The sequence below is a fragment of the Sphaerodactylus townsendi genome, linkage group LG15 (genome assembly GCF_021028975.2).
Source record: "Sphaerodactylus townsendi isolate TG3544 linkage group LG15, MPM_Stown_v2.3, whole genome shotgun sequence".
Taxonomy (NCBI): domain Eukaryota; kingdom Metazoa; phylum Chordata; class Lepidosauria; order Squamata; family Sphaerodactylidae; genus Sphaerodactylus; species Sphaerodactylus townsendi.
The window spans coordinates 20,498,057-20,524,349 of record NC_059439.1 but is presented as its reverse complement, the minus strand read 5'-3'; the positions used below and the strand labels follow the sequence as shown (position 1 = coordinate 20,524,349).

General features: G+C 42.8%; 1 protein-coding gene across 1 annotated transcript in view; it reads right to left on the bottom strand.

The window, feature by feature from the left end:
- The window catches only part of LOC125444036, a 100,962-nt gene that overhangs the window by 59,767 nt on the left and 14,902 nt on the right, over window positions 1-26,293 (bottom strand). Inside the window, exons 15-17 of the mRNA XM_048516475.1 lie at window positions 25,608-25,649; window positions 25,442-25,489; window positions 23,350-23,448 (exon numbers count right to left, since the gene is read on the bottom strand). Of these exons, the coding sequence (XP_048372432.1) occupies window positions 23,350-23,448; window positions 25,442-25,489; window positions 25,608-25,649 (189 nt within the window). The remainder of the gene's footprint in view (window positions 1-23,349; window positions 23,449-25,441; window positions 25,490-25,607; window positions 25,650-26,293) is intronic.

Genomic DNA, 26,293 nt, shown 5'->3' with positions numbered 1-26,293 from the left:
GTAAGGAGACTCAGTGGCTTACAAGCTCCTTTCCCTTCCTCTCCCCACAACAGACACTTTGTGAGGTAGGTGGGACTGACAGTGTTCTGAGAGAGCTGTGACTAGCCCAAGGTCACCCCGCAGGAATGCAGGAGAGCGGAAACACATCTGGTTCACCAGTTAAGCCTCTGCCACTCAAGTGGAGGAATGGGGAATCAAACCCGGTTCTCCAGATTAGAATTCACCAGCAGTGACGTAGTGGTTAAGAGCAAGTGCATTCTAATCTGGAGGAACTGGGTTTGATTTCCCGCTCTGCCGCTTGAGCTGTGGAGGCTTATCTGGGGAATTCAGATTAGCTTGTGCACTCCAACACACACTAGGTGGGTGACCTTGGGCTAGTCACAGCTTTTTGGAGCTCTCTCAGCCCCACCCACCTCACAGGGTGTTTGTTGGGGGAAGGGCAAGGAGATTGTAAGCCCCTTTGAGTCTCCTACAGGAGAGAAAGGGGGGATATGAATCAAAACTACTACTACTACTACTACTCTTGTTGTTGTTCTTCTTGTTCTTCTTCTTGTTGTTGTTGTTATTATTAACCACTACAATATGCTGGCTCTCAGACAACAGTGGACTGTAACTGATTTTTTTTCTTTGAATTTTCAGAAACTGACATGGGAACCCAGTGAGGCCAACAAGTTAAAATGCAAAGTATTTGGGAAATCTGAGGTAGGAAATATTCTTGAGATGGGAAATATTCAGATTAACCTTAATTGTTAATCTGTTAATGTTCTCTTTGCTGTGGAATTGCTTACCCTCCCCTCCCCCCATGAACGTAATGAAGACAACCAAGTTGTGACTGGATCTGATCTGAGATTGCAAATTTTGAGATTGCAAAATCTGAGATTTTGATCTGAGATTGCAAATGCCTTAACAGTCCAGGTGCTCAGGAGCAACAGCCGCAGAAGGCCATTGCTTTCACATCCTGCATGTGAGCTCCCAAAGGCACCTGGTGGGCCACTGCGAGTAGCAGAGAGCTGGACTAGATGGACTCCGGTCTGATCCAGCTGGCTTGTTCTTATGTTCTTATGGATGTTTCCAGTGTTGTATCTGTCCCATATGACCTATATCTATGGGGGTCCCATGATCCCCAGCTTAGATTTTTTTTGGGGGGGGGGGGGTTATCAGTTCTCTTTTACCTTTCATCACTGGAAAAATCTAGCAGGATCCAACTGTTGTGTTTGATCTACATTTATGGAGATTAGAAGGTGCCTGTTTTTCATCTAACGTTCAGCAACAAAGATGACCACTGTGAAAATAATGGATAGGGTCCTACCTGCTTTTTCACTCAATCTCACCCTCACCACAGCCGTCACCCTACACAGCTTTGGCTTACAATGGTCCTACATTTTCGGTATGATCAATTTGGCAGCAAACAGAAATTGTTCCACCTACCCTCACCAGGAAAATGCTGGTAGGCTCTAACCCACTGGTCTCAGTTCTAATGATACATTAAAGAAAACTCACTGTCTGCCCGACTGTCAACTTACTATTCCTGCTTGTGGAAGCTCAGAGCTAATCATTTGCAGTAAGTACAGCCCTGCCTCTTTTTCTATATAATACACTGTAATTACTTTGCTGGCATAATATTTCTGTGTTTGTTTTTTTCAGGATGTATGTCATAACTTCATTAAGGTTCTGATAAGAAAAAATGATGATACATTGTTCATTTGTGGGACGGATGCCATTGATCCTTCTTGTAGGAACTATAAGGTATGTTTTTTGTACCTTTAAGATTTTACTAGCTTCCTGCTGGAAGTTCTGCTTTGAGCTGAACTGTCTATTTGTAGGGTCCCCAATGGGAAATTAATTTCTCAGGGTTACTCATAGAGATATTTTATTAAGGTAGAGTTTGCAATGAAATCTTGGTCCTCTCTTTCCTCCTTGGCTGCTTCTTACATGAATACATGGTCAATGGAGATACAGTAAGCCACAGGTGTCAAACTCGCGGCCCTCCAGATGCTATGGACTACAGTTCCCATCATCCCCCTGCCAGCATCATGCTGACAGGGGATGATGGGAACTGTAGTCCATAGCATCTGGAGGGCTGTGAGTTTGACACCTGTGCAGTAAGCCATCTGTGAGGGGTTCATGCTTCTAGAAGTGCATAAATGATGACAGTGGAGCCCCAGGGCTGTTCGCCTTTGAGGTGGAGAGGCTGACCCCAGAGCTGAAGTCCATAGAGGTGCCTTTGCATGGAAGCCTCCGTTTTCCATCCCATACCTTCTCTCCTCGCGAGACTCCAGAGGGAGAGGTGGTCATGAAGCTATTTTAAAGAAGCAGGCACCCAAAAGCAGCGCCGGCTGGGAAACACTGCTGTTGTATTCATTTCTGTTTCCTTCGCAAGAAATTCCAGTTTTGTTGTTTTCTAGGTGGATACTCTTGAAATGATGGGAGACAGGATCAGTGGGAAGGGCAGGTGCCCTTTTAATCCCAAGGACAGCAACGTTGCATTGTATGCAGGTAATAAGAAAGGGGGAAAGTGCATGCTTTTTTAAGAGTTTGTTTGTTTTGCTTGCTTTGTTTTCTTTGTTTGCTTTGTTTGCTTTGTTTGCTTTGTTTGCTTTGTTTGCTTTGTTTGCTTTGTTTGCTTTGTTTGCTTTGTTTGTTTACGGGGTTTTATACCGCCCAACCCCTGGACTTGCACATTCAAAACATTGTGCAGCACATGGCAATGATATATAGAGGAATAATGTCATGATATATCCTATCTTCTAGGATTCATTAGTAAAGAAGTTGTTCCTCTTGAAAGAAGACTCTTTTTTCATTTGGCATTTTCTCATTTATCTTCCTTTCTATTGATGAGTTACTTCATTTTCTTTGTGGCTTTTAACAGTTTTACACATATGCATTTTTAAAGCTGGTTTTGGTGTCCTTCATAATTCTTCACCTTAGGCTGGTTGGAAAGGTGCCCTTATATTGTTCTAAATAAGTAGAATAATACACAAATATCTATGCTAACATACCCCCAGATTGATATGGGACAGAAAATCTTACTCTTCAATGCTCCTTCAATTAAAAATAGACATTGCATGTTTTAGTGCTGGGATGTCTGCTCCATCTTTCAGTATCTAAACCAGTGTTTCCCAACCTTTTCGAGGTCAGGGTACCCTTGACCTCACTCTTCATATCTCACGGTACCCCTGCCGCCACCCTCCACCTTCCCCTCCCATTGCCCCTGCTTGCCACACACCCCCCCTTCCCCTCCCAGGGTGAAGGGAAGCACTGGGGGTGGTGGTAGCTGCTGACCTTGTGGCAGGCCCTGCCCCATGGGCCCGCTCCATGTCCTTGCTGGCGCCGGGGGGAGAGGACACAAAAATGAGGGGGGCAGTAGTGTTGCCGCGGTACTCCTGGGATATGCTCACGGCACACCAGGGTGCCACGGAACCCTGGTTGAGAATAGCTGATCTAAACGTTGGGTTGGATCCTTTCAGCTTTTGTGATGGTGAACAAGGGAAAAGAGGGCGCTATGACCTCTGAAAGGCTATGCCTGGGGTCATGGAATTTTCAAGGATAAGAAAAACACAAGACAAGGGCTTAATTAATATGGCAATTGGGCAAGATGGGGCAAAAAGATGATTGGGTTCAACTCCAGATTTCCAGGCACTGTTACAGTATTAAGGTCATACTTGTGAAGTTATCTATGAAAAATAGACACACATCATACTTGTCTGTGCAAAATAGACACACATCGTAGCTCAAAATGGTGGGGTGCAGGAAACTGGATGTAACCAATTGGCTGAAATAAAGGTCACTTCTGAAGCTTACTGCTCATCTGAAAATAAGCAATGTATTGTGTGAACCTCATGGCACTGACAGAATTTTTGCTTTGCGATATCCTGACTGGCTGAACAGCTTTGTTGTGCAAGGATTAAAAAAATCTTTGTTAGATTCAAATCTTATTCAAACGTTACATTTTGTAATTAGTTGACTGAATGAGCAGCTCTATTGTTCTTGTATTTAGCCTTGAGACCCAGTCTGAAAGGCAGACTGTACATTTAAATAAAATAAAAAAATAAAATAAAACTTCCTCAGGTTACTCTCCTTGTTTTGCCCTGACCTGTATAGCCAGACTAGCCCAGTCTTGGAAGCCAAGCAGAGTTAGCCCTGATCAGTATTTGGATGGAAGTTCATCAGAAATTCCAAGATCACCACCTCTGAATGTCTCTAAGAACCCTATAAGGTTTGCTTCACAGCAAAATAAATAGGTTTTTTTTTTACAAATAAGAATCCCATAGACTGATGAGGACAAGGAATTGTAATCTTCTTGCTCACTGTATGTCTCTTTCAACTTCAATCCCAAAGGTGGGTATCTATATTCTGGCACAGCGTCAGACATCCACTCATCAGATTCACTCATTTACCGGAGTCTTGGACCTTCTCCATCCCTTCGAACAGCTAAACAGGATTCAAAATGGTTGAAAGGTAAGAGTACGTGGAGGGGGAGCACTTTTAAACAAAGGAAGAGGACCCGTGGTCATTCAAAAGTTACCTTGTCTTTTGCTCAGATGTATTGCTTTGGCCATTATTCACGGTTTTGTGCCCGTGATGGGATCATTTTGTCTTCCCTGCAGATTCTAAATTTATCCATGTGGTCGATTATGGCGATTACATGTACTTCTTCTTTCGAGAAGTAGCAGTTGAAGTCCATATCGAAGGGGAGGTAAGGACAAAAAAAAAAGGATTAGATTAGAATTATGTGGAAATACATCAAAACAAGGATAGTGATTTGAGAAGACCCTGCCGTTAATTTGGCTGGAATAAAGCATTGTATTGCCTTGATATACTGACTTGTGAATAACAGCAAACTTTGACAAGCCTCCCCCTACCCATTAACAGCACCATCTAAAGCAGTGATGGCGAACCTTTTCGAGACCGAGTGCCCAAATTGCAACCCCAAACCCACTTATTTATTGCAAAGTGCCAACACGGCAATTTAACCTGAATGCTGAGATTTTAGTTTAGAAAAAACAGTTGGCTCCGAGGCGCGCATAACTCAGGAGTAAGCTTGGTGAGGCAACCGTGCAACACTTCGAATGGGTGAATCATGACCCTGGATGCCTCTTATTATTATTAGTGCCTAAATTGTTTTAATTAGTTTATTTTAACTGTTTTTAATGTTGTACACTGCCCAGAGCCCCCCGGGGATGGGGTGGTATAAAAGTTTAAATAAATAAATAAATAAATAAATAAATAAACAAACAAACAAACAAACAAACAAACAAACAAACAAACAAACAAACAAACAAACAAACAAACAAACAAACTTGACTGACCAATTTTCTGGCTCCATACAAGGCTACTTCATGTATTCCAGTAATGTTGGTCCTCTTCATGGAAATTAAAAAAAATTGCACAGAAATGAGTTCTATACAGTCTGAGAACTCATCTCCTGAAGGTTTATAGGTAGGCATGTGTGGGGTAACACACATGCCAAAGCTCTTCTGTGATCCAAAACTTTTCTCTTGATTTTAGTAACAGTGACATTATCTTTTTTTTTGCTTTGTTTTCCTTGAAGCAAATAAATACAGTTGTCCATGGTGCATGGTGCCAAAGCTGTATTTTGCTCTACTTTTCAGTACCAAAAATGACCTTGTTTGTTTATCTCCATCCTGATCTTTCTTCTCGTTGCAGCTCGTTGTATCAAGAGTAGCTCGGGTTTGCAAGAATGACATGGGTGGAACGATGGCATTTCTAGACCAACAGTGGACTTCCTTCCTAAAGGCACGACTGAAATGCTTGATTCCTTCTGCTTTAAATTTCAATTTTGACATACTGCAGGGAGTGACAGACGTTGTCCAAATCCAGGGGCGTGACGTGGTCTTTGCAACCTTTGCCACCTCTGAATTCAGGTAATCCCCACGGAATCATTTCCTCTCATAATGCTGGTTTAATAAAGGTGTTGTTTGCCTTGGGTCTCTGCAACCTATTTGCCAGTAAGTGAAGAAAAATCTAATGTAAAACTCTTAATCCTCTAGCCATTTGTAAGGTATTGTTTATGTAACAAATCACAAGGGTTAAACATGGGATCACTGTGAACATGCCAAAGAGATCTTATGTGTTACAGTGAAATAAACTATACTGGGGACTAAATGCATGCATGACTTTCATTATTCATGGCTCGGGTTTTTTTAATTTTTTTGTTTGTTTTTTTAAATTTCCACCGGGAATATTTACTCCTTTCTTCATCCAGTGATTTTATCAGTTCCCGCAAAGGGTTATATTGAACCAGGTGGGGGTTTTTTTCTCAATTCCCCTCTACCCCACTTTCCCTTGATACACTCTCTGTCCCACATATCTTTAGGGCATGTATGTCCCATAATCTCCGACATAGCATTTTTGGATGGTCAAAAAGAATCCATACTCCTGGTTGTTGTGGGTTTTCCGGGCTGTGTGGCCATGGTCTGGTACATCTTGTTTCTAACGTCTTGCCTGCTTCTGTAGTTGGCATCTTCAGAGGTGTTTCACAGAAAAGTGTATTTTTACTGTGTCCAGTGAGAAGCAAAAAAACCTGGACATAACATTTTATTTGAAAACACTGATATTCTGGACAACTTGGACGGTTACTATGTCAGACTACACAGGGAGGCTATTGAAATCCATAAACACCAAGTCAACTTCAACAAGAAGGAGAAGACTCTGAGAATTAACAAAACTTGGCTACCAATACTTTACAAACACCAGAATCAAAGGTCAAGGGCATGGTAGGTCCATTGACAATGAACTCCACACAGGCACAGAATTTACATTCACTAATAGTGCTGCTACTGCAGGGAATGCAAATGTGAATACCACTGTAAATGGACAGAAAACCCCACCCACAATACAATGCAGTCAACCACACCTTTGCATAGTTAGCTCCACCCGAACACGTTCTGATTGATTCCCCACCCTGCGACATGGAGAATATACCCCACTAAATTTTCCCTTCTCACTAGACACAGTGTGAAACAGACTTTTCTCTGTGATACACCTCTGAAGATGCCAGCCACAGATGCAGGCGAAACGTTAGGAACAAGATCCACCAGACCATGGCCACACAGCCCAGAAAGCCAACTACAAACAGATGAGTCTGGCTGTGAAAGCCTTCGACAATACAAATCCATACTTCCTTTCACACTAGCAAAAAGCTGATCAAATCCCTCTCAGTACGAGCTTTCCCCCTTATAATTCCACAGGGCAACCAGAGAAGACATTTGCTAATGCAAATGTCTTAGGCAGTGGTGGGATTCAAATAATTTAACAACTGGTTGTTTACCATTTTAACAACTGGTTCTGCCGAAGTAGTAGGAACCTGCTGAATCCCACCACTGGTCTTATGTCCTTCAATTGTTTGGCCTATTGATTAATCGGGGCATCTATGAGGATTGGATATCTTTGCTGTCCTCCCGGGGGGGGGTGTGTGTGACTATTCCCAATACCCATTTTTTCTTGAACATCTTTTACCAACTCAACCATTTCTGAGAATCCAGCTGTTATTACCCATCCATTACATTTTCATGTTTCCCTTGTACTGCCTTTTTTCCCCAAATAGTTTTTTCCCCAAAAGTTCCCACTAACTTTTAGTGATACTTTAGGTCTTGATTGAGATTGTAATACAATCCTTCCATGTGTAGCTCCGTTGTGATAGGATTTCGTCCAGCATGTTTCTCAGGCAAAAATTTAAAAAAATGTGCTTCCTTTCAAATCATTTCTGGAACTGTCACACCCTAGCATCCCTGGCTCTGCTGTTTGTGCTTATGATATGCTCGAGATTGACAAAGTGTTTTCCGGGAGGTTCAAACGTCAGCTATCCTATCACACAAAATGGACTCCAGTTCCTGAAAGCGAAGTGCCAACACCCAGGTAATATTTTTTAAATGTTCTTCTATACATGTTGTGGGGCCAGGACCGCGTCTCTGGTCCTACACAGCTGAATTAGTTTAAGACTAAGTTAGAAAACAATTGCAAGAATCAGTTTTGAAACAGAAGATAAGTTTACTGGACAGCATAAGTATCTGACCAGGGTGTCCTCTTAAGAGGCACCCCCACTTCATACAAAAGGACCAATTTTATAGACACAGAATTTAGAAAGTTACAGAAGGTAAACCCTCCCGGGTGGCTCTCGAAAGAGACACGCCCAGCATAGGAAGAACCTTAGTTTTTATAGATACAAGAATACAGACGTCATACAGTTCATCCCCTTAAGTTTCACATACATGATCCATACCTCTTTCACGTGCTATAAGCATGAACCTTAAAATCCCATTGGATAGTTCTGTCTCCTCTATTCTACGTGTCTGATTCCTTCTGTTATTCAAACGCTGCATGCTGTTAGCTCATGTTCCTCTCTATCTGCCCATATGCAAAGGGCTGCAATAAAACTAACCTGCTGTCTTTCTTGTTTCCAAGAATAACTTGTTTTTCTAAGTTTGCTCCCAGAGAGAGATATACCCTTAAGGTATGCAGCATTCTTTAGGATCATAAAATTTCCCTTCGATTCCCAGTTTGAAATGATTTAAAACATGATTCTAACACAATTATAGAATTATTCCTTTCGATTCCAATACAGTAGAATTATAGTGAAATACTAATACATGTGAATCTCTCATTATCATTTCTGTGTTCATTTAACTATATAGAAAAACACTTTTTAATTTAACTAATCACATTCATTTCTAATTCTAACAAAACAAAGTTATAAAATGCATATGTCTGCTGTCACGTTGGCCTTTAGTGACAAGATCTTAAAGATGTTATCTTTCCTTGCCTGCATAATCACTGACAAACTTCTAACATTCCTTTTGACCTACTGCAAAACATGCAGGCTTCTAGTATCTTATACAAAGATCCCATTTTGATTCTTCAGATCTTTGGTTCATATGACTTTCCATATTCCTTAATCAAATACAATTTATAGACATTCTGCCCCATCCCCACAATGTGGAAGAATCCAGACCTCATTTTCCAATGGCAGAATAGAACTTTCCTGCCTTCTACCTCTCACTGCAGCCCATTGATCTCCAGGAAATGTTGTACCTGGGGGGAAGGGGACCCTAAAAAACTAAATGATAGCCAGTGTGGTGCAGTGGTTAAGAGCAGTGGACTCTAATCTGGAAAACCAGGTTTCTTTTCCCGCTCCTCTGCCATGAAGCCTGCCGGACCTTTATGTCCACTTAAGTACATATGTGGCAACAAGAATTAAAATGTGGCAACTAGGGTTGAGCAATACTGAAAATATTAGGAAATTTTCGGATTCTCCCTTATTCTGACATAAAATTATCTGGCAATACTTAAAACAAGAGACAAACTTGTCATATCTGTTATGTCCCAAATTTATTCCAGATATCCAAATATATTAGGATGTTCATCATGAGTTATTATTATTTTTGTATTTTTTAGTGTTTTGGCCCCCAGGGTGTGTATTTTTTACTAAAGCTGAGTGGCTTTCCAACATTTCAGAGGTATACATCTGAGGAACACTCCTGATGATAATTACCACCAAAGAAGTTTGGTGAAGTTTGGTTCAAGGAGTCCAAAGGGGTAGCCCCCCTCCCCCATTGTTACCAATGGGAGCTAACCTGAAGCCAGATCAATAGAGCAAGCAGAGTTTGGAGATTCGCCCACCGCTTTCTCTCCTGTAAGGAGGAGTCTAGGGACAGGGGAATCAAGGTGACCTAAAGCTCCTTTACCTTCCTCCCACACACCTTTCCTGCTTCAGGCTTCCCCTGAAGCAAACCAGAGAGCCCCCAACACAGAGCCCCTATCACAACAGAAATCCCCCCCCCAGCACAGACAACAATGCAAAGGAGGAACATTTTGTGGGGGGGATATTTATTCTCCCGAGGTTGGGGGGGCAACCCCACAGAGTGGTAAGGAAGAGAGAATCCAGAGGGGATTCTAGGCTGGGGGAAATCTCGATTTTTTCCTTCTTTTTTTTTTCAAGTTGTGTGTGGCGGTGGAGGGAATCTCTGGCTTGTTTGTTTGTTTTTACTTTTCAAGCCACGTGTGGCAGCTTGAAAAGAGGAATCTCCATTTTTTTCCCTTTTCAAGTCGCGTGCAGCAATGGGGGAGGGATTTCTGGTTTGTTTGTTTTTCCTTTTCAAGTCATGTGCAGTTTGTTTGTTTTTCCTTTTTAAGCCCCACGTGCACTCCAAAGCACAAATATGCACATGTTGACCTGAATACCTTGCATTCAGATCAGCTCGCATTTGAGTGGGTGGTATTTGGGCTGGATGTGGCCAGAATACACCTGAATAGGCTGGGATTCGGCTTGAATAGGTGATTCATTGCATCCAAATCACCTGGCAATACAAGGGCATTAACCTTCCGAAGAAGGTCTTAATAAGGTGATGATTCATAAGGTCATATGCAAGGATTCTTCTTCTGGTGATGGAACAGAAAGGAAACCACTGAAAATCCAGATACCCATAAGAGAAGACAAGGGAAATGTGTGGGTAAATTGCCACCAAGTCACAGCTGACTTATGGTGACCCCATAAGGCACAGGTATCAAACTCGCGGCCCTCCAGATGTTATGGACTACAGTTCCCATCATCCCCTCTACCAGCCGCGATGCTGTGGCAGGGGGGGGATGATAATAGGATTGATGAAGATATCTGGAGAAACCCGCAGTTGACACCTATACCATAAAGGTTTTAAGGCAAATGCTTTCCTTTCCTTTTAGGAGCAAAGTCACGATCAGAAGCTGATACTATTCCATTCCACATCCCACTAAGGAAATGGGATATGGAAATAAATAAATTTCAAATGGAGATGCTAGGTTAAAAGTCAAGTGGTGGGATTCAACTCATTAAGCACCGCCCATTTCAATTCAGGTTGTTAAAATGATGCTTGTATACAACCAGTTGTTAAAATTATTTGAATCCCACCACCAGAACTGAACATTTAGTTAAAATTATTTGAATCCCACCACTGGTTGAAGTGCCACTCCAAGTCACAGCTGACTTATGGTGAGGCCCATAAGGTTTTTTAAAAGCAAGATGCTTTCCTTTCTAATGGGATATGGGGAAATAAACAGAAATTCAAAATGTACAGAAGCTAGGTTAAAGGAACGATTCCTCCTGACGCATTCCCAGGAGGCCTATTCCAACTTCTAGGGCCACTTTTTTTAACCATTTAAAACATACTCAAAACAACATTTTTTGTTGAATTCCATTTTGTTTTCTTTTTGCCCATTTTCTCTTTTAAAATCTTTTTTTTAATTAGTTTATCATTTTAGAGAATACATATTACTTGGCAGACAATCTGACTTAAAGTGGTCCCAGTAATAATAGAATATAATCTGCCACATAAATTATACACAATGTAACATTTGCAAGTGATTTTTCAGTATTGATCTGCGAACAGATTTCATGAGTATTAAATTCCCCTACTAGAACTAATTTTCTTGCTTTGCTTTTTATGTTTGTTTTGATAAGGTTGGACAAAGTCAGGGTTTTTGTTTCCATTCGATCTCACCTTTTCAGTAATCAAAAAAGGCCACCTCTTCCATCTTTCACCTGCAGAAAAGGTGGTAGGGAAACAATAGTGTTGGATCCTGCCAGTTTTTTCCACTACGTTTTACCCAATTCTCTTGTTTGCTGCATCCCACAGCCCAAATGACTTTCATTCATTCAGTTGGAGTTGCAGATGGTGTAAACCCTTCCCAAATAAACTAACGAGGAATTGGAAATATAGATCTGGAGCCACAGCCCAGACATTAATTAACAAACATAACGCACTCAAGAGCTTTGGAGACAAAGCCAGTTCCTTTAACATCAGCAGGTCAGCACCATTGCTGACCGAGGCATGCTGTCCCCAATCCCTATTGGGGCATTGGCAGGAAGCAGGGGAGCCACCGGGGTGGATACCCTTGGTGTCAGCACTTCCCCTGCTGGGGTGGCGGGCCACCAGCTAAGCCTACCCGGCTTGCTTACCGGCCTGCCCACCCCAGGCGGCCCTTCCTTAAGGGCACCAACCGTACTGGAAGACTGGCCACCCAACGGCATTCTCCCCACAGATCGTTGCAATTCCGTTGCCAGCTACGCTTGGCTGCGACAAAAGTACAAGTATAACAATAAGGCAACCATTTTAACGTATGTCAACCATTAACAATTGTAACTAGGGAGGGTGCCGTTGGTTCCGTCTCTCTTGAGCCTCGGCTAGCCAAGAAGGCGGGCTACCGAGGCATTAGCGTATAAGCGCTCTGCTGTTCCAGCTTGCTTGCAGCTTCCGGGCCAATCGTTGCAGCTCCCTGCAACTCGGCCTCAGAGCTGGCTGCCCCATTCAACTTTTGCCGCCGTGCTGCTCACCTCTGCATAGTAACACTTACACCCGGTGTTTCGATGAAAACCATTTTCCACAATCTTTGTCAAAGCCTCCTTGGGTGGTCAAGGGGGCACTCTTGATTTCTGTCCAACCAGCATTAAAGCTATTAAGAACCAACTCATCATCTTTTTTGAAGACAACTTGAGCTTGTGAGGAACTGTATCTATAATACCTGTAACCAAACATGAAGTAATTCCTCATCCCTTACTTTTTCATTTCAGGCCAGCCTGGTTTATATTGCTGGCGCTAGACCCTTTGCAACAGTAATAAACCCTCTAAGGATTTGCAGATAACATCCTTGAGTTTATGGCAAAGCATCATCTCATGGATGGAGGCATATTATCAACAGGGTCTCACCCATGGTTTCTGAGGACAACGGTCAAGTAAATATCTTTTTTTTGTTGTAGAGGCCTCTTATTTGCTCCTTTTCTATATTTGTAGTTTGCCTTTGATACTTTGAACTTGTATAAATGTTTCAACCACCTTTGCCCCCACAATCAGTTGTCTAAAAACTGGGAATAGGAAATAAGAAATTTGTGAGGTCCCAACTATCTGTATTGAGAACAATTCTATTTGAGATGTTCTTAATCCACACTCAGGAATGCTGAGGGGTGTACATAATTTTATAGATGATATCACATTTATTCAGGGGGTTGATATACTCAGCTAACACAAACAGAGGCATTTGAGGCCTAAATGGTGCCTAACTGGTTCCCTTCACCTCTTCCCCCCTGCCCCCCTTCTCTATGCCTCCCTGCACCCCACTTACCAACGGCCAGCACCAGCGACGGAGGCTGGGGAGTCAGGCTACGAATTAGCTGAGGATGGAATTTACCAGACCACAGCCACACAGCCTGAAAAGCCCACAATGACCTATTTGATATGAGTCTTTTCATCAAGCCTAACAAGAAAATGGTGTATTTATATGAATGGCTATATTTCGTTTCTAAAATTGCTTAAAAAAATCATAAGTCCAGCAATAGAATCACAAAGCATATGACATGTAATGTAGGTTTTTAAACTGCCATATTTTCATTCCAGGAACCGGATCACTAATATTGTTGTTGATGTTTCTGCTGGACCCAATAAGGACCGTGTGGCAGCTTTCCTTGGATCACAGATGGGAATGCTTTGGAAGATTATGGACAAATCGGGAGACGGTGCTTTCCTAAGTGACAGTGATTTCCTGGAGGAGATAAATGTTTACAATCCTGACAAGTATTTATCATTGATTTCTCTCCCATATTTTTTAAACCCCCAAAAATGATAGTTTTACATATTCAAGGGCACTGGGGATAAATCCTTGGGAGCCTGGCATTTTTGTCTTTAAAATAAATATTTTGTGTTGTGCTGTACCCATATCCATTCAGACAGACAGACAGACAGACAGACAGACAATGTCAGCATATTTTTTCATTGAGCTTAGTAAGAATCAGTAATAATTGCTTCACCAGTTTATGTCAAACCCCTATAAGAGGAAAGGCTGGAGGGACTTGGGAATGTTTACGATCTGGAGAAAGAGGTGGTTGAGGGAGGACATGATTGCTCCTCTTTAAGTATTTGACACTTAGGCTCATTCCTCAAGCACATGCAGAATAATGCACTTTCAAACTGCTTTCAGTCCCTCTGTGAAGCTGTGCAGAATGGCAAAATCAACTTGCAAACAGTTGTGAAAGTGGTTTGAAAACCGATTGTGTGCTGCGTGTGCGTATGGAAGGGAGACTTTCTATAGAAGAGAAGGGCAGAGAGCTGTTCCTGTTGGTAGCAGAGGATAGGACATGCAATAATGGGCTTAAATTATAAACAGAAAGGTTACGTCTGGATAGTAAGAAAAAAGCTATCATAGTAAGAGTTGTCAAAGGCTTTCATGGCTGGAATCACTAGAATGTTGTGGGTTTTCTGGGTTATATGGCCGTGTTCCAGTAGCATTTTCTCCTGGTGTTTCATCTGCTTCTGTGGCTGGTATCTTCAGAGGATCCTCTCAAGATGCCAGCCACAGATGCAGGTGAAATGTCAGGAGAAAATGCTACTAGAACATGGCCATACAACCCGAAAACCCACAATACCATAGTAACACCTCTCTTGAATGCCACCCTCCCTCCTCTCTTTGCATGCCACCCCTCATCCCCTCTTTTCCCTTCCTCCTCTTCCCTTGCATGCCACCCCTCCCCCTCCCTCCCCCTCTCCCTCTGCTAGGGTGGGTGGGCCATGTCCAGATGCTGGACCCCCTCCCTCACCTCCCTTGCATGCCACCCCTCACCCTCTCCTCTCCCTCCCCTTCCCTTGCATGCCACTCCTCTCCCTCTCTCTGCTAGGGTGGGTGGGCCATGTCCAGATGCTGGACCCCCTCCCTCCCCTCCCTTGCATGCCACCCCTCCCCCTCTCCTCTCCCTCCTCTTCCCTTGCATGCCACTCCTCCCCCTCTCTCTGCTAGGGTGGGTGGGCCATGTCCAGATGCTGGGCCCCCTCCCTCCCCTCCCCATGCATGCCACCCCTCACCCCCTCTTCTCCCTCCCTCCTCTTCCCTTGCATGCCATCCCTTCTAGCCTCCACCTGCTGCCACTAGTTTCCCCCTCACTAGCAGTCTTTAAGCAGCAACTGGAAAAACACTTGTCAGAGATGCTTTAGACTGATTCTCTGTCAAGTAGGGGAATGGCCACTTCCATAGAACTCTGTTCTATGATTCTGTGATTCTATAAACCTTATCGTTACACTCCTTTTTCAAAACAGATTTTGTGTTTTTTCTAAATATTTTTCATTCTAATTAATTTTTTCCCCTGACTTCAGTAAATGGTATGTGTGCATATTCATATTCATTGTGATCCTTCTCAACTCCCTTCATTATTCTTTCGTTTTCTTTTTATTTAAAAAAATAGAGGAGCTCTCAAAAATATGGTATTAAAATGCCCTTTTTTATTATAAGTGACACAAAGCCGTATCTAACATATTAGTGGAGTAAAATACCATAACTTTAGAAAATGGGGAAGTTAGCAAAGAAAATAAGCAGATCATAAATGCTCAAGACAGATATGAACAAAAAGTAAACGGACCTAAAAGTGACCTGTGACCCTAATGGTTATTCTGACCATTAAAAATGTTTGTAATAATCAAGAGTTATAGAATTGATTCTCCTTTTCTTCAAATCAGGTGCGGGTATGAAGGTACGCATGACAAAAGAATTGTGAGCCTGCGATTGGACAAGCCATCTGGAGCTCTTTATGTAGCATTCAGATACTGTTTAATAAAGGTGCCACTGGAGAAATGAGAGGTTGGCGAAATTCATGTTTATTTGCCTTTTGCATTTTTGGATGGTAGAACATCTGAGCCTGTTTTCCAAGTAGCCTTGAGTCAGAAATCATGCTTAGCAGGAAATCCAACAAATACAGCACCTTCTCTAATGAAACACAAACCAATCCTCCAATGTTAGCAACATGCCACATTGAACTAGGAAAACAGAAATAGAAGCTCATATTAGATGTGAAATTAAATGATGACCAAGCAGATTCCACGTGAAACCAAGGAAAGTATCTTAAAAGTTCCTATGAATGACTTTCAGTCAGTAATCAGAGCACAAAATGAAGAGATTTCAGCATAGTATTTCAAAGTGTATGTAGTCCTCCAGAAGATAATATGCAGGGCTACTGCACAAAGTAGGGGTGTCCGAAGCGCATTCAAGCGATGGCTCACAAAATTGTGGATAGTTCTTTGACTCAGAATAAACCTCCATGGGGTTCTCCCTCTGTTTCCAGATGGCATTGCTGGGCCTTTCCCCACTTTTCCCTCTACCAATCGCCTGGCTGCCTGCTACCTCACTGCAGCGTGTTTTCTGAGGTCTTGGCCTCGGCTTCCCGACTCAGGCATCTCGCCAGAGCACAGGTGTGGTCATCAAAAGGTAGCAGTTTTCTCCAAGCCAGGGAATGATGATCTTGGCAGCTGAGAGTTACTAACAGCTGACAGCTGATGGCTGCGTTAATCGCCCGCCCTGTAATTAGGGAGTGCCGCTGGACCCGGTAGTAGCGCCTTGAAGGTAAGTGGGAAAGGCCTTGTATCTTGCTCTGCTTACTAACATTGGATAATTTGTTTTGTATTTTGTTAGATAAAGGTGCTTGACTGATGGATTTCCTTGATAAGCATTATTATATCAAAGGGTGATTGTACTTTATACCTAAGTGCAATGGATTGAAATCAAACAAAAGGAAACATTGAGAGAATGCTTTTACTGAATACAAAAGTTTTAAATACAATACTTTGTAATGTTATTATATTTCAAAGGGACATTTACAGGTGTATATTAAGTAAATATTGTCTTACAGGTGGGAAAAGAGATGGATGAAATAATATCTCATCGGTAGACCCACAAGCTAATAGGAAAGGCATGCTTAATCTAAAGGAACAGAATTTCCTAGATTTGGGAGGGATCGGTAAAAAAGAAAGAGATATCAACGTACTCTGGCCATGGTTCATAATGATCTCAACACCGGTTTTGCCAGTTAATGCAACTTCATCATCATATATGCTACTAAAATGGATCACCATTTTTTCTCAGAAGAACAAAAATCCTGCCTCCGTCATATTTAATTGACAACTCATTTATTTTGCATCTGTAACTGGTTTAAATCACGATGATCACCAATCCTGATTTTTTGGGGATGATCCTTGATACAAATTCCAGATTGACATATAAATTTTGATAGTGATGATGCAGCAAATAATTATCCTGTAGATGTCACTGTTGTTCTTGACCAGTCTCCCTAAGCCCTAAAGGTTGTTGTGAAAGTTTAAACTCATCAATTTCCCCCTGAAATTCTATATTTACACAGTGGTTTTAATACTCTTTTCCTTGTACCCTTGCTTGCTACTTTGAAATGTTCAGCCACTGTTTTGAGTCGGAGAGACATAACAGGCCTCCATTACTTTTGATAGCAACCAATATGTGCTAAAGCACCTCAGGGACTAATGGACTATACTGCACAGTTGCTGATCTTTCCAACTAGGTAAAATCCTGGGGGGTCTGTTGTTTGGTGTTGAGAGTGACTAGAAAGAATGTAGTGCCCCACTCCCTGGACAAGTGATTGGAAGAATGTTAGCATTTTTTAAAAAGAAGAAATGTTTGAATTTATACCCCACTTTTCTCAACTGTAAGGTGTCTCAAAGTGGCTTACACCCTCCTACCTTTCCTCTCCCCACCACAGACACCTTGTGAAGTAGGTGGGGATGACAGAGTTCTGAGAGAACTGTGACTAGCCCAAGATCACCCAGCAGGCTTTACATGCAGCAGCGTGGAAACAAATCTGGTTCATGTGGAGGAGTGGGGAATCAAATCCAGCTCTCCACATTAGAGTCTGCCACTCTTAACTACTACGCCACGCTGGTACAACCTTAACTATTAGATTTCAGGAGAGAAGCACTCGCCGGGGCTAGTTTGTGCTTGTGGGTTCCACATCCATCTGGCAAAATACATGCTGAAGATTGTTCCCAGGTGCATGGTGCCCCTAGCTAGACTAAGGTAACTGAGTTTGAGATTAAAAAGAACTTCCAGAGAGGTTTCATAATATCCCAGATAACTATCTGCTTAGTGTCATAGCCAGAATCCCTGGGATATATCAAATCTGTCAAGTTTACTTTTCCTCTGCAACTGCTAAAAGAAAGAATGTAGAAATCCTGCCTTGATATCAGAATTCCTCAGGATTCTATCATGTATCAGTTATGGAATTAGCCCTTTCATTAAAAAACCCACATAAGTGCTAGTGAGTCTCTTGTTCTACTCCTTGAAGGAAATGTGCCCTTTATCCATAAAAGTTACCAACATAGAATTCTCCAAACCTCATAGGAAATATTATTATGTTGGGTCTTAGGAAAATTTATGATGACAACCAATGAAGAGGAGCCCCAGAGCAATGATTGCTGGGTATGAACACAGCTGGCTCTGCCTACAGAGACATACTCAAAAAGGTATAAAAATCATTTGCATATCAGTGACCTTGATTTGTTCCTTCTTCGCTGAGTTTTTCCTCTCACTGGAGAGCTTTGGAAAAGATGTTGTGATGTCCAACACATACAAATAAAATGCACTTGGTGTTACTTAGAAAATGCATGGCAACAGATGGTGTATCTAACCCAAACTACAGTGTATAAAGTCAGTGAAATGGAGCGGAACTGAGGGATAGGTGACAAGACACTCTGTTGTGTATATTTTACATATAACACAGTATAGAAGTGTTCCTGTGACAATTCATGAATCAGGGGGTCAGAGATATTGTTACATTTTTTCCCCCTCTGTGATTATGGAAACTCCATTTGACTATGATTGTTGAATGAATGTTTGAAACTGAACCACACAGAAGATGAATGGAAGTTTGCTTTGTTTTTTAAAAAACCCCATAAAATAACCCCCCCCTTATTATACAAACCAGCTTTTAAGCAATTGTTTACCACATTGCTCAAGTGCGTTGCGAACCCACAGTACGCTTGATCTCTTCCACAATCTTTTGCTGAACGTTGACAACATTTCTCTTGGCTGCATTGATGAGTTTTTCTGTTTCTTCACGGGTGTAGTTTCTCTTGAAGGTAGAATACAGTTTATGGTATTCTGCAATTTTTCCTGAAAATGGGAATGTAAAGTCATTTTGGATTACTGTGGATCTCACACATTCAACCTTCTTAAATAAAGGTTGTTTCCCCACTTACCATGACCTCCCTTTGCTGTGGGCTACTCTCAGCGCACGTCATTTCTGGCTCGGGCTTCCCGACCCAGTCTCTTGTGAAGGGTCATCAAAGCCGTTTTGAGGCGCCAGAAATGATGCGTGCTGAGGGCAGAGTGGCAGTGTCCGGGGCAGCTGTGTTGTCACCGCCCCTGTAGTGGGGAGTGCGGGGGACCCAGCTAGTGGCGACAGTAGTGCGCAGCAGATGGAAACTTGACCAGGTGGTCCCTAAAAACAATTTCCTGGGGTGAGCTCCACTTAGCAATTTGAATAGTAGTGTAAAGTGGAGCTGCTGCTCTAAAACTACTAAAACAAATGGAAGAAGAACTTGGGAGCAAATGACTGGTCATTATAGCAGGAATAAAAACAACAACAACAGTTTGTTAGATTCCAACGGGCTGAAGTGGACAGTGGGTGGGAGGGACATAGAGCAAAAAATAAGAACTACAGGGAGAGAAAATAAGATCTGTCAAATGAGAGCGGAGACCCTGTGGGACTTCTCACAGTTCTGTAAGACAGTGCTATTCTGCTAGTGCTGCAGTTGAGGTAGCTCTTGATATTTCCAACAAAGATGGCCTCCACAGCCTAGTCCCTTGCCTGGCCCTATTCCTTTGTCCCTTACTTTCCTTTTCCCCTTAGCTAGGAATTGATTTAAGTGTCATGAGTTGACACACCAGAAATAGTTGTTTTCAATTGCAAAGTCACCCTGAGTCATAAAGGAAGGGTGGCCTACTAAATCAAAATAAATGAATTAGCAAATAAAAATTGAACATGGGAAATATTTATTAGAAAACAATTAGAAACCTGTTAACTTGGTGTGGTATAGTCATTAAAGATAGGACTCTAGTGTGAGGAGAACAGGTTGCTTCCCCATGAACATGATGCCTGCTGGGTGACTTTGGACTGCCACACTTCTCTCTAATTCTCTCAGCCCCATCCTGCTTCCACAAGATGTCTTTTGTTGAGGGAGGAAGGGAAGGTGATTGTCGCAGCTGCTGAGACTCCCTCACGACCGAGAAAGTGGGGTATAAATCCAAGCTCTTCTTCTTCTTCTCTGTAAACAAGACAACCAACGAATCTAATCTTGGGTCATTTCCCCATGTGTTCCTGTTCAAAAATTACCTCTGTAGTTGACTCTGTTGAATAGTGGGAAATGCATGATAGTCAGGCCCCGTTATATAAGCCTGGGAAGATGTAACAGTCGGCCGGATTCTCTGTATCTTTCAGTTCTTCTTCATTTATCTTGGGAAATAGGATCCTGTTTTTCTGACAGTAGTCAATAGTTTTTTTGAGGGTCTGAATGAACCAAAAAGAGGGGGAGCGCTTCAGTTTCATGAGGGAACGACTAAATCCACGCATCACTGAGTTAAGCTACGTTTTATGCTGCACTTAGGGACTCTTCCTAAAATAGCAGAAGATGTTCGATGGTTCCATCCTCATGCTTCTTAAAGTATGTCAGTTCAAGGTTATGTAGCAGGCCACGATGCATACCATTAGTTCCCTCTACCGAAAGAGTGGAGACATTCTGAAAAATCCTACTCTGGAGATACTGTGGTGCCTAACACTAACATAATGTCAGAAGGGGACATGAACAGAACAAGTCTGCACTTTGTTGTGTCCCTCGGTGTGGTGTAGTGGTTAAGAGCCAGCATGGTGTAGTGTTTATGAGCAACAGACTTTAAACTGGTTTGATTCCCTCTTCTTCGACATGAGCGACAGGCTCTTACATGGTGAACTGAATTTATTTTCAAACTGCTACACATAAAGACTGCTGAGTGACATTGGGCCAGTCACAGTTCTTTCAGAACTCTCTCAGCCTCACCTACCTCACAGGGTGCCTGTTGTGGAGAGAGTAAAGGAAGGAGTTTGTAAGATGAATTGAGACTCCTTACAGGAGAGACAGGTAGGGTATAAATTCAAACACTTCTTCCTTTCCCATAAAAAATTAAAACTTAGGGACAATTGGTTTGGGGTGAACAAAATACATTCTGTAATGCTTCTCAATGAATGGTGAATACCTTCCACAGTCCTAATGCTTTCCATGGGAATCCTCAAGTGGCTGGGTCTCTTATGTGTGTCTGCATATCTTCAACTACAGCTCCTCCATGAAAACACTCCTTTCGTGTGATCCATGCAAGGAAACAAAATCACCCCAAAAAAATTGGGGGGAGTTAAAGCCAGTAGGGGAGTAAGAGAGCATTTGGATAGCATCCCTGATACCTGTTCTTTCCTCATCTTGACTTACCTCAAAAGCGATCCCCAGAGCTGAAATCAAAAAAGAGAGGATCAGCTTGACATTCCCTCTCAGGGGTACAAAAATAAGTGGGTAAGCAGAGTTGATGGCCAAACCGGCATCTATCAGATTGAGGACCGGTTCTTCAGTCAGATCAGGAGAATTAACAGCGGCTAACAATATTAAGGGAAACAAAGATGTGTTATGAAATTGCATGAACATACTGCTTTTCTATAGTGTTCCCCATTCTATGGAAGAGGCTCCTTTAGAAGGTGAAATTTTAGTGCCACAAGGCCACACTGTTGGGGAGGGATATCTACTGTGATTTTTGAACGGAAGGAATTTTATGTAGAATGTCTCTGAAAAGAATTTGGGAGGGGCTGGTCAGTGCTGTCACATCTTTTTGGCATGCAGAAAGTCCCAAGCTCAACCTCTGGCATCGCCCATGAAAGGATCCAGCAGCTGGTGATGTGAAAGATCTCGTCCAGAGACCCTGGAAAACCAATCTGAGTCGGCAATAGTGATATTGATGGGTCTAATTCAATGCAAGCCAAGTTCATGGTGTGCTCAGTGTTTGTGGTTAATTGAATCAGTTATAATCAGGTACCTTGAGCCACAAAGGGAAAGGCAGGGTATCACTGTTTTAATAAATGCAATGACACAGAGAACGAAAAACCCCAGGACAGATAGAACATCCACCTCCAGCCCAGGAGTACAATATCCATAGAAGCAGAGGTGTAGAAAGGGGGGAAAGTGCCCGGTGCACTGGTGCATCCTCCGCCCCCATCCCGCCCTGGAATGCCCCCTCCATTGCCTCCTCGGCCACACCCCCCACAGGGGCTCGTGCCCAGTGCATCATGCCCCCCGTCCCCTTGGAGCTACGCCTCTGCATAGAAGTAAACACAGGAAGCTCACCGCATTTATACAGGAAGTTGTTGTTGGTCCCCCCACTGTCCCACGTCAAAAGGCTGTTATTGAAGTAGGGTCTAGCTTCTGAATCCATTGAGAAAGCAGAACACGGTAGAATGCTTGGCAGCCATCTGAATGAGAAAAGAGAATTTCCTGGAAATCAGGAGCAAGCAGGAAGTCTACAGCCCCAAATTGGGTTTCAGCTTCTGAAAGGTAACCCTCTGCATGCCCAAGATATTATGGGAAGAAATATTGTTTCAGGTGAGTAATCTTGTTATATTGTAGTCGAGTCACACCTTAAAGACTAACAAGATTTCCAGGGTATCAGTTTTCATGAATCAAAGTTTCCTTCATCAGAAACACAGTTGTTTGTCTTTGGGTCTATGCTTTTTAATGCCACCCTTCCTCTAAGGAGCCCAGGGCAGTATGTGTGACTATCCCCCATATTATCTCCACTGCAACTATGGCCCCGTCTGCACATGCAGAATAATGCACTTTCAATCCACTTTCAATGCACTTTTGAAGCTGGATTTTACTGTGCGGAATTGCAAAATCAACTTTCAAACAATTGTGGAAGTGGATTGAATGTGCGTTATTCTACATGTGTGGAAGGGGCCTATGTGTAATAGTGACTAGCTCAGAGTTACCTCATGTGCTTCATAAGAAGATGAGAATCTACATTCATAAATCTTTTCAAACACCATTCAACATTCCTCTAGATAGCACGGGCTCCTCACCACCCCACTGCTTCACCTCAGTCTGGTTTCAGAGATAAGTCACAAGCATTCAGACCACCAGGACACATTCAGAGGCAGCTGCAAATGAATATACTAACACAATTGCAAATGAGACTGCAAATGAACTCCACACACACATGCAAAGGCATTTCATCCCCTCTCCCATCGGTGAGGTGAACAAAACAGATACCGCACCACACAAACCACTCCTTGCTGTATGTGCCGTGCATAAAAACACACCTCACTGTGATATGTCTCTGAAGGTGCCAGTCATAAATGTGGGCAAAACATTATGAGCTAAAACTACCAGACCACGGCCACACAGCCTGGAAAACCCAGAAGAACAAATTGAAGGCTACTATTTTGCATACACATCTGCTGCATAACCCCATTGAAGGTATTACAGTAATGTCCTGTAGCACTCTAACCTTCTGCTAGCCCCTCTGATGGAGGTTTTCCCCTCGGGTCCAGCTGACCAACTGGCTTTCTTCCAGGAATGATCGGATTTGGAATCACTTGGCTGCCATCTGCATTGGGAAACACAAATAATGTGATCTAGCTTCACAGGGCACCACTCCTTTTCAACAAGCAGGAGCATAGGGCAATTCATTTATTCTACTACATCCACAATGAAGACACAATGCATGGGTGTGGTGATGTACTGGTTAAGAGTGGCAGACTCTAATCTGAAGATGCGGGTTTGATTCTCTACTGCTCTGCATGAACAGCGGACTCTAATCTAGAGAACCAGATTTGATTGCCCACCCCTCTCTAGGAACCTTGGGCCAATCACAGTTCTTTCAAAACTCTCTCACCTACCTCACAAGCTCTCTGCTGTGGGCAGGGCAAGGGGATTGTAAGCCACTTTGAGACTCCTTAAAGGTAGAGAAAAGTGGAGTATGAAAGCCAACTTGCTGCCTTCTTCATGAGCTAAAGTTTGGCTCATTCCGCACGAGCAGAATAATGCACTTTCAAACTGCTTTCAGTGCTCTTTGAAGCTGTGCGGAATGGTAAAATCCACTTGCAAACAGTTGTGAAAGTGGTTTGAAAACACATTATTTTGCATGTGCGGAAGGGGCCTTTGTTAATTAAATGAGTGATCCACATCATCAAACCATTTCTCTTACGTACTTTCGAAGAATGGGTTACAGCTAAAGCAGGCCACTGACAGCAGCAATCTGGGCATTCCCAACCTGGCCAAAACTATAACCTCTTTTGTTGATCCTAGGCTGATTCCGCATGGGCCAAAAACAGCAGTGTGAAAATGGTGTGAAAATGGTGTAAAAGGGTTTAAAACAATGGCTCATTCCGCACATGCAGAATAATGCACTTTCAAACTGCTTTCAGTGCTCTTTGAAGCTGTGCGGAATAGCAAAATCCACTAGCAAACAGTTGTGAAAGTGGTTTGAAAACGCATTATTTTGCGTGTGCGGAAGGGGCCAATGTAAAAGGGTTTATACTGTTTTCACACCATTTTCACACTGCTGTTTTTGGCCCATGCGGAATCAGCCGTAGTTTGCATACTAACTGGACCATGAGGTGATAAGCCTCTTTCTCCAAGTTCTATTCCAGTAACTAAATTCTTGGGTTGACACAGCTCAGCAACAAGGGCATTTTAGCTCAATCAGAACCTTGAATCAACTCCTATCCGCAATGATGCAGAAAGAGAGTCTCCCAGAAAATTGCATCGTGTTCCTGGAGCTTTAAAACAGTCATATCAAAGGCTGATTCCACATGGGCCAAAAACAGTGGTGTGAAAATGGTGTGAAAACAGTATAAACCCTTTTACACAGTTTTAAATCCTTTTACACCATTTTCACATCGTTTTCACACTGCTGTTTTTGGCCAATGCAGAATCAGCCAAAAAGAAGAAAGATCAGACTATTTTGAAAGGTAGATTGAAAGTCCCATGGTTGTTATTTTGGCTGTGCAAATCATTTGAAGCATCTTTGTTATGCATCAGCAGACATCTGAAATACACATGTTTTTTTTCAGTTCATGTTATTTTCAGTTCAATGATGGGGATTAGACAACTAAAAAAGGCAAAAAAGCCTCCTCGCCACTGGGAAACCCCAATTGAGCTTAATAGACTTACATGTTTTTGTGGTGTAAGTTTACAGCCCTGGCCACCAGCTCAATGGGGTCAATGGCCAGGAGGAAACTGACTGATGTCGATCCTCCCTAGTCATGCCCCCAGCTTGCCTCCACAATGCTGGTGGCAGCAGGGGCACAGAGATGCTGATGTGGCATCTTCATTACATCCAACTGCTCAGGACGGTTGCAGTGACCGCACAATGCCACATTCACCCCTCCATGGGGGCAGGTGCCCTGGGGAGGGTATATCCACTGGTACAGCCCTGCACCACTCCCACTGGTGCATTTGCCCCCTTTCCTGGGTGGGGTTCTAAGCTGAATGAAATTTTCTTCAAGGCACATTGAGTTTATGGCCAAACAGGGGTGGAAATCTAGGACAACCAAACCCAACCGATGAAAAGGCAAATATTAATTTCAGGAACTTACTTTTAACTGCTTCCACAGGTGTTTTCACAATTTTGCCAAGTTGTTTACCTTAAAGGAAGGGGGAGGAAGAAACTGAAAAGAAGGACTAGAGTACAGGACATCCAAACCCAAGTCCAATTCAAGGAAATGAAAAGTCAACCCAAACATGCTAATTTCAGTAACTTACCAGTACCTTTCATTACTTCCTTAGGCTTGTCCACGACTTTATCTAAGAGGGAAAAAAATAAGAAACTGAAAAGAGGGATTAGAATACAGGACATCCAAATCAAAGTCCAATTATTTATTTATTTATTTATTTATTTATTTATTATTTGGGTTTATAAACCGCCCTCCCCCGAAGGGCTCAGGGCGGTGTACAACATGGATAGAGCACAACAACATTTTAAATACAATAAATATAGATTAAAACAGCTCTAATAAGAATAAAAATAAACCCTTCCCTATTTAAAATGCAGCATTAATTAACTCAGGATGGCGCCCTCTCCTAATCTCCTCCCATAAACCCCAATTGGAAGGTGTGTGTAGGATCTCCCATGATGTCATAAGTAAACGGAGGGAGAAGAGGGAGGAGGGGGCCCACTTATCAACGGGCTGGTCTCCCAAAGGGACCCGGTGGAACAGCGCTCAGTCTTACAGGCCCCTAAGTGGAGACTTCAGCAAGATCCCCGGTGAGGGCCCGGACAGCTGATGGGAAGAGCGTGCCTTATTCAGGCAGGGGGGGCCAGAGCTGTAAAGGCTCTGGCCCGGGTGGAGAGCTGCCAGCCCACCATTATCATCGAGGGGAGCTAGGGATCACTCAGTAGAGTTGGCCTCTCGCTGAACGCGATGAGGCCTAATTCTGGGATAGGGCAT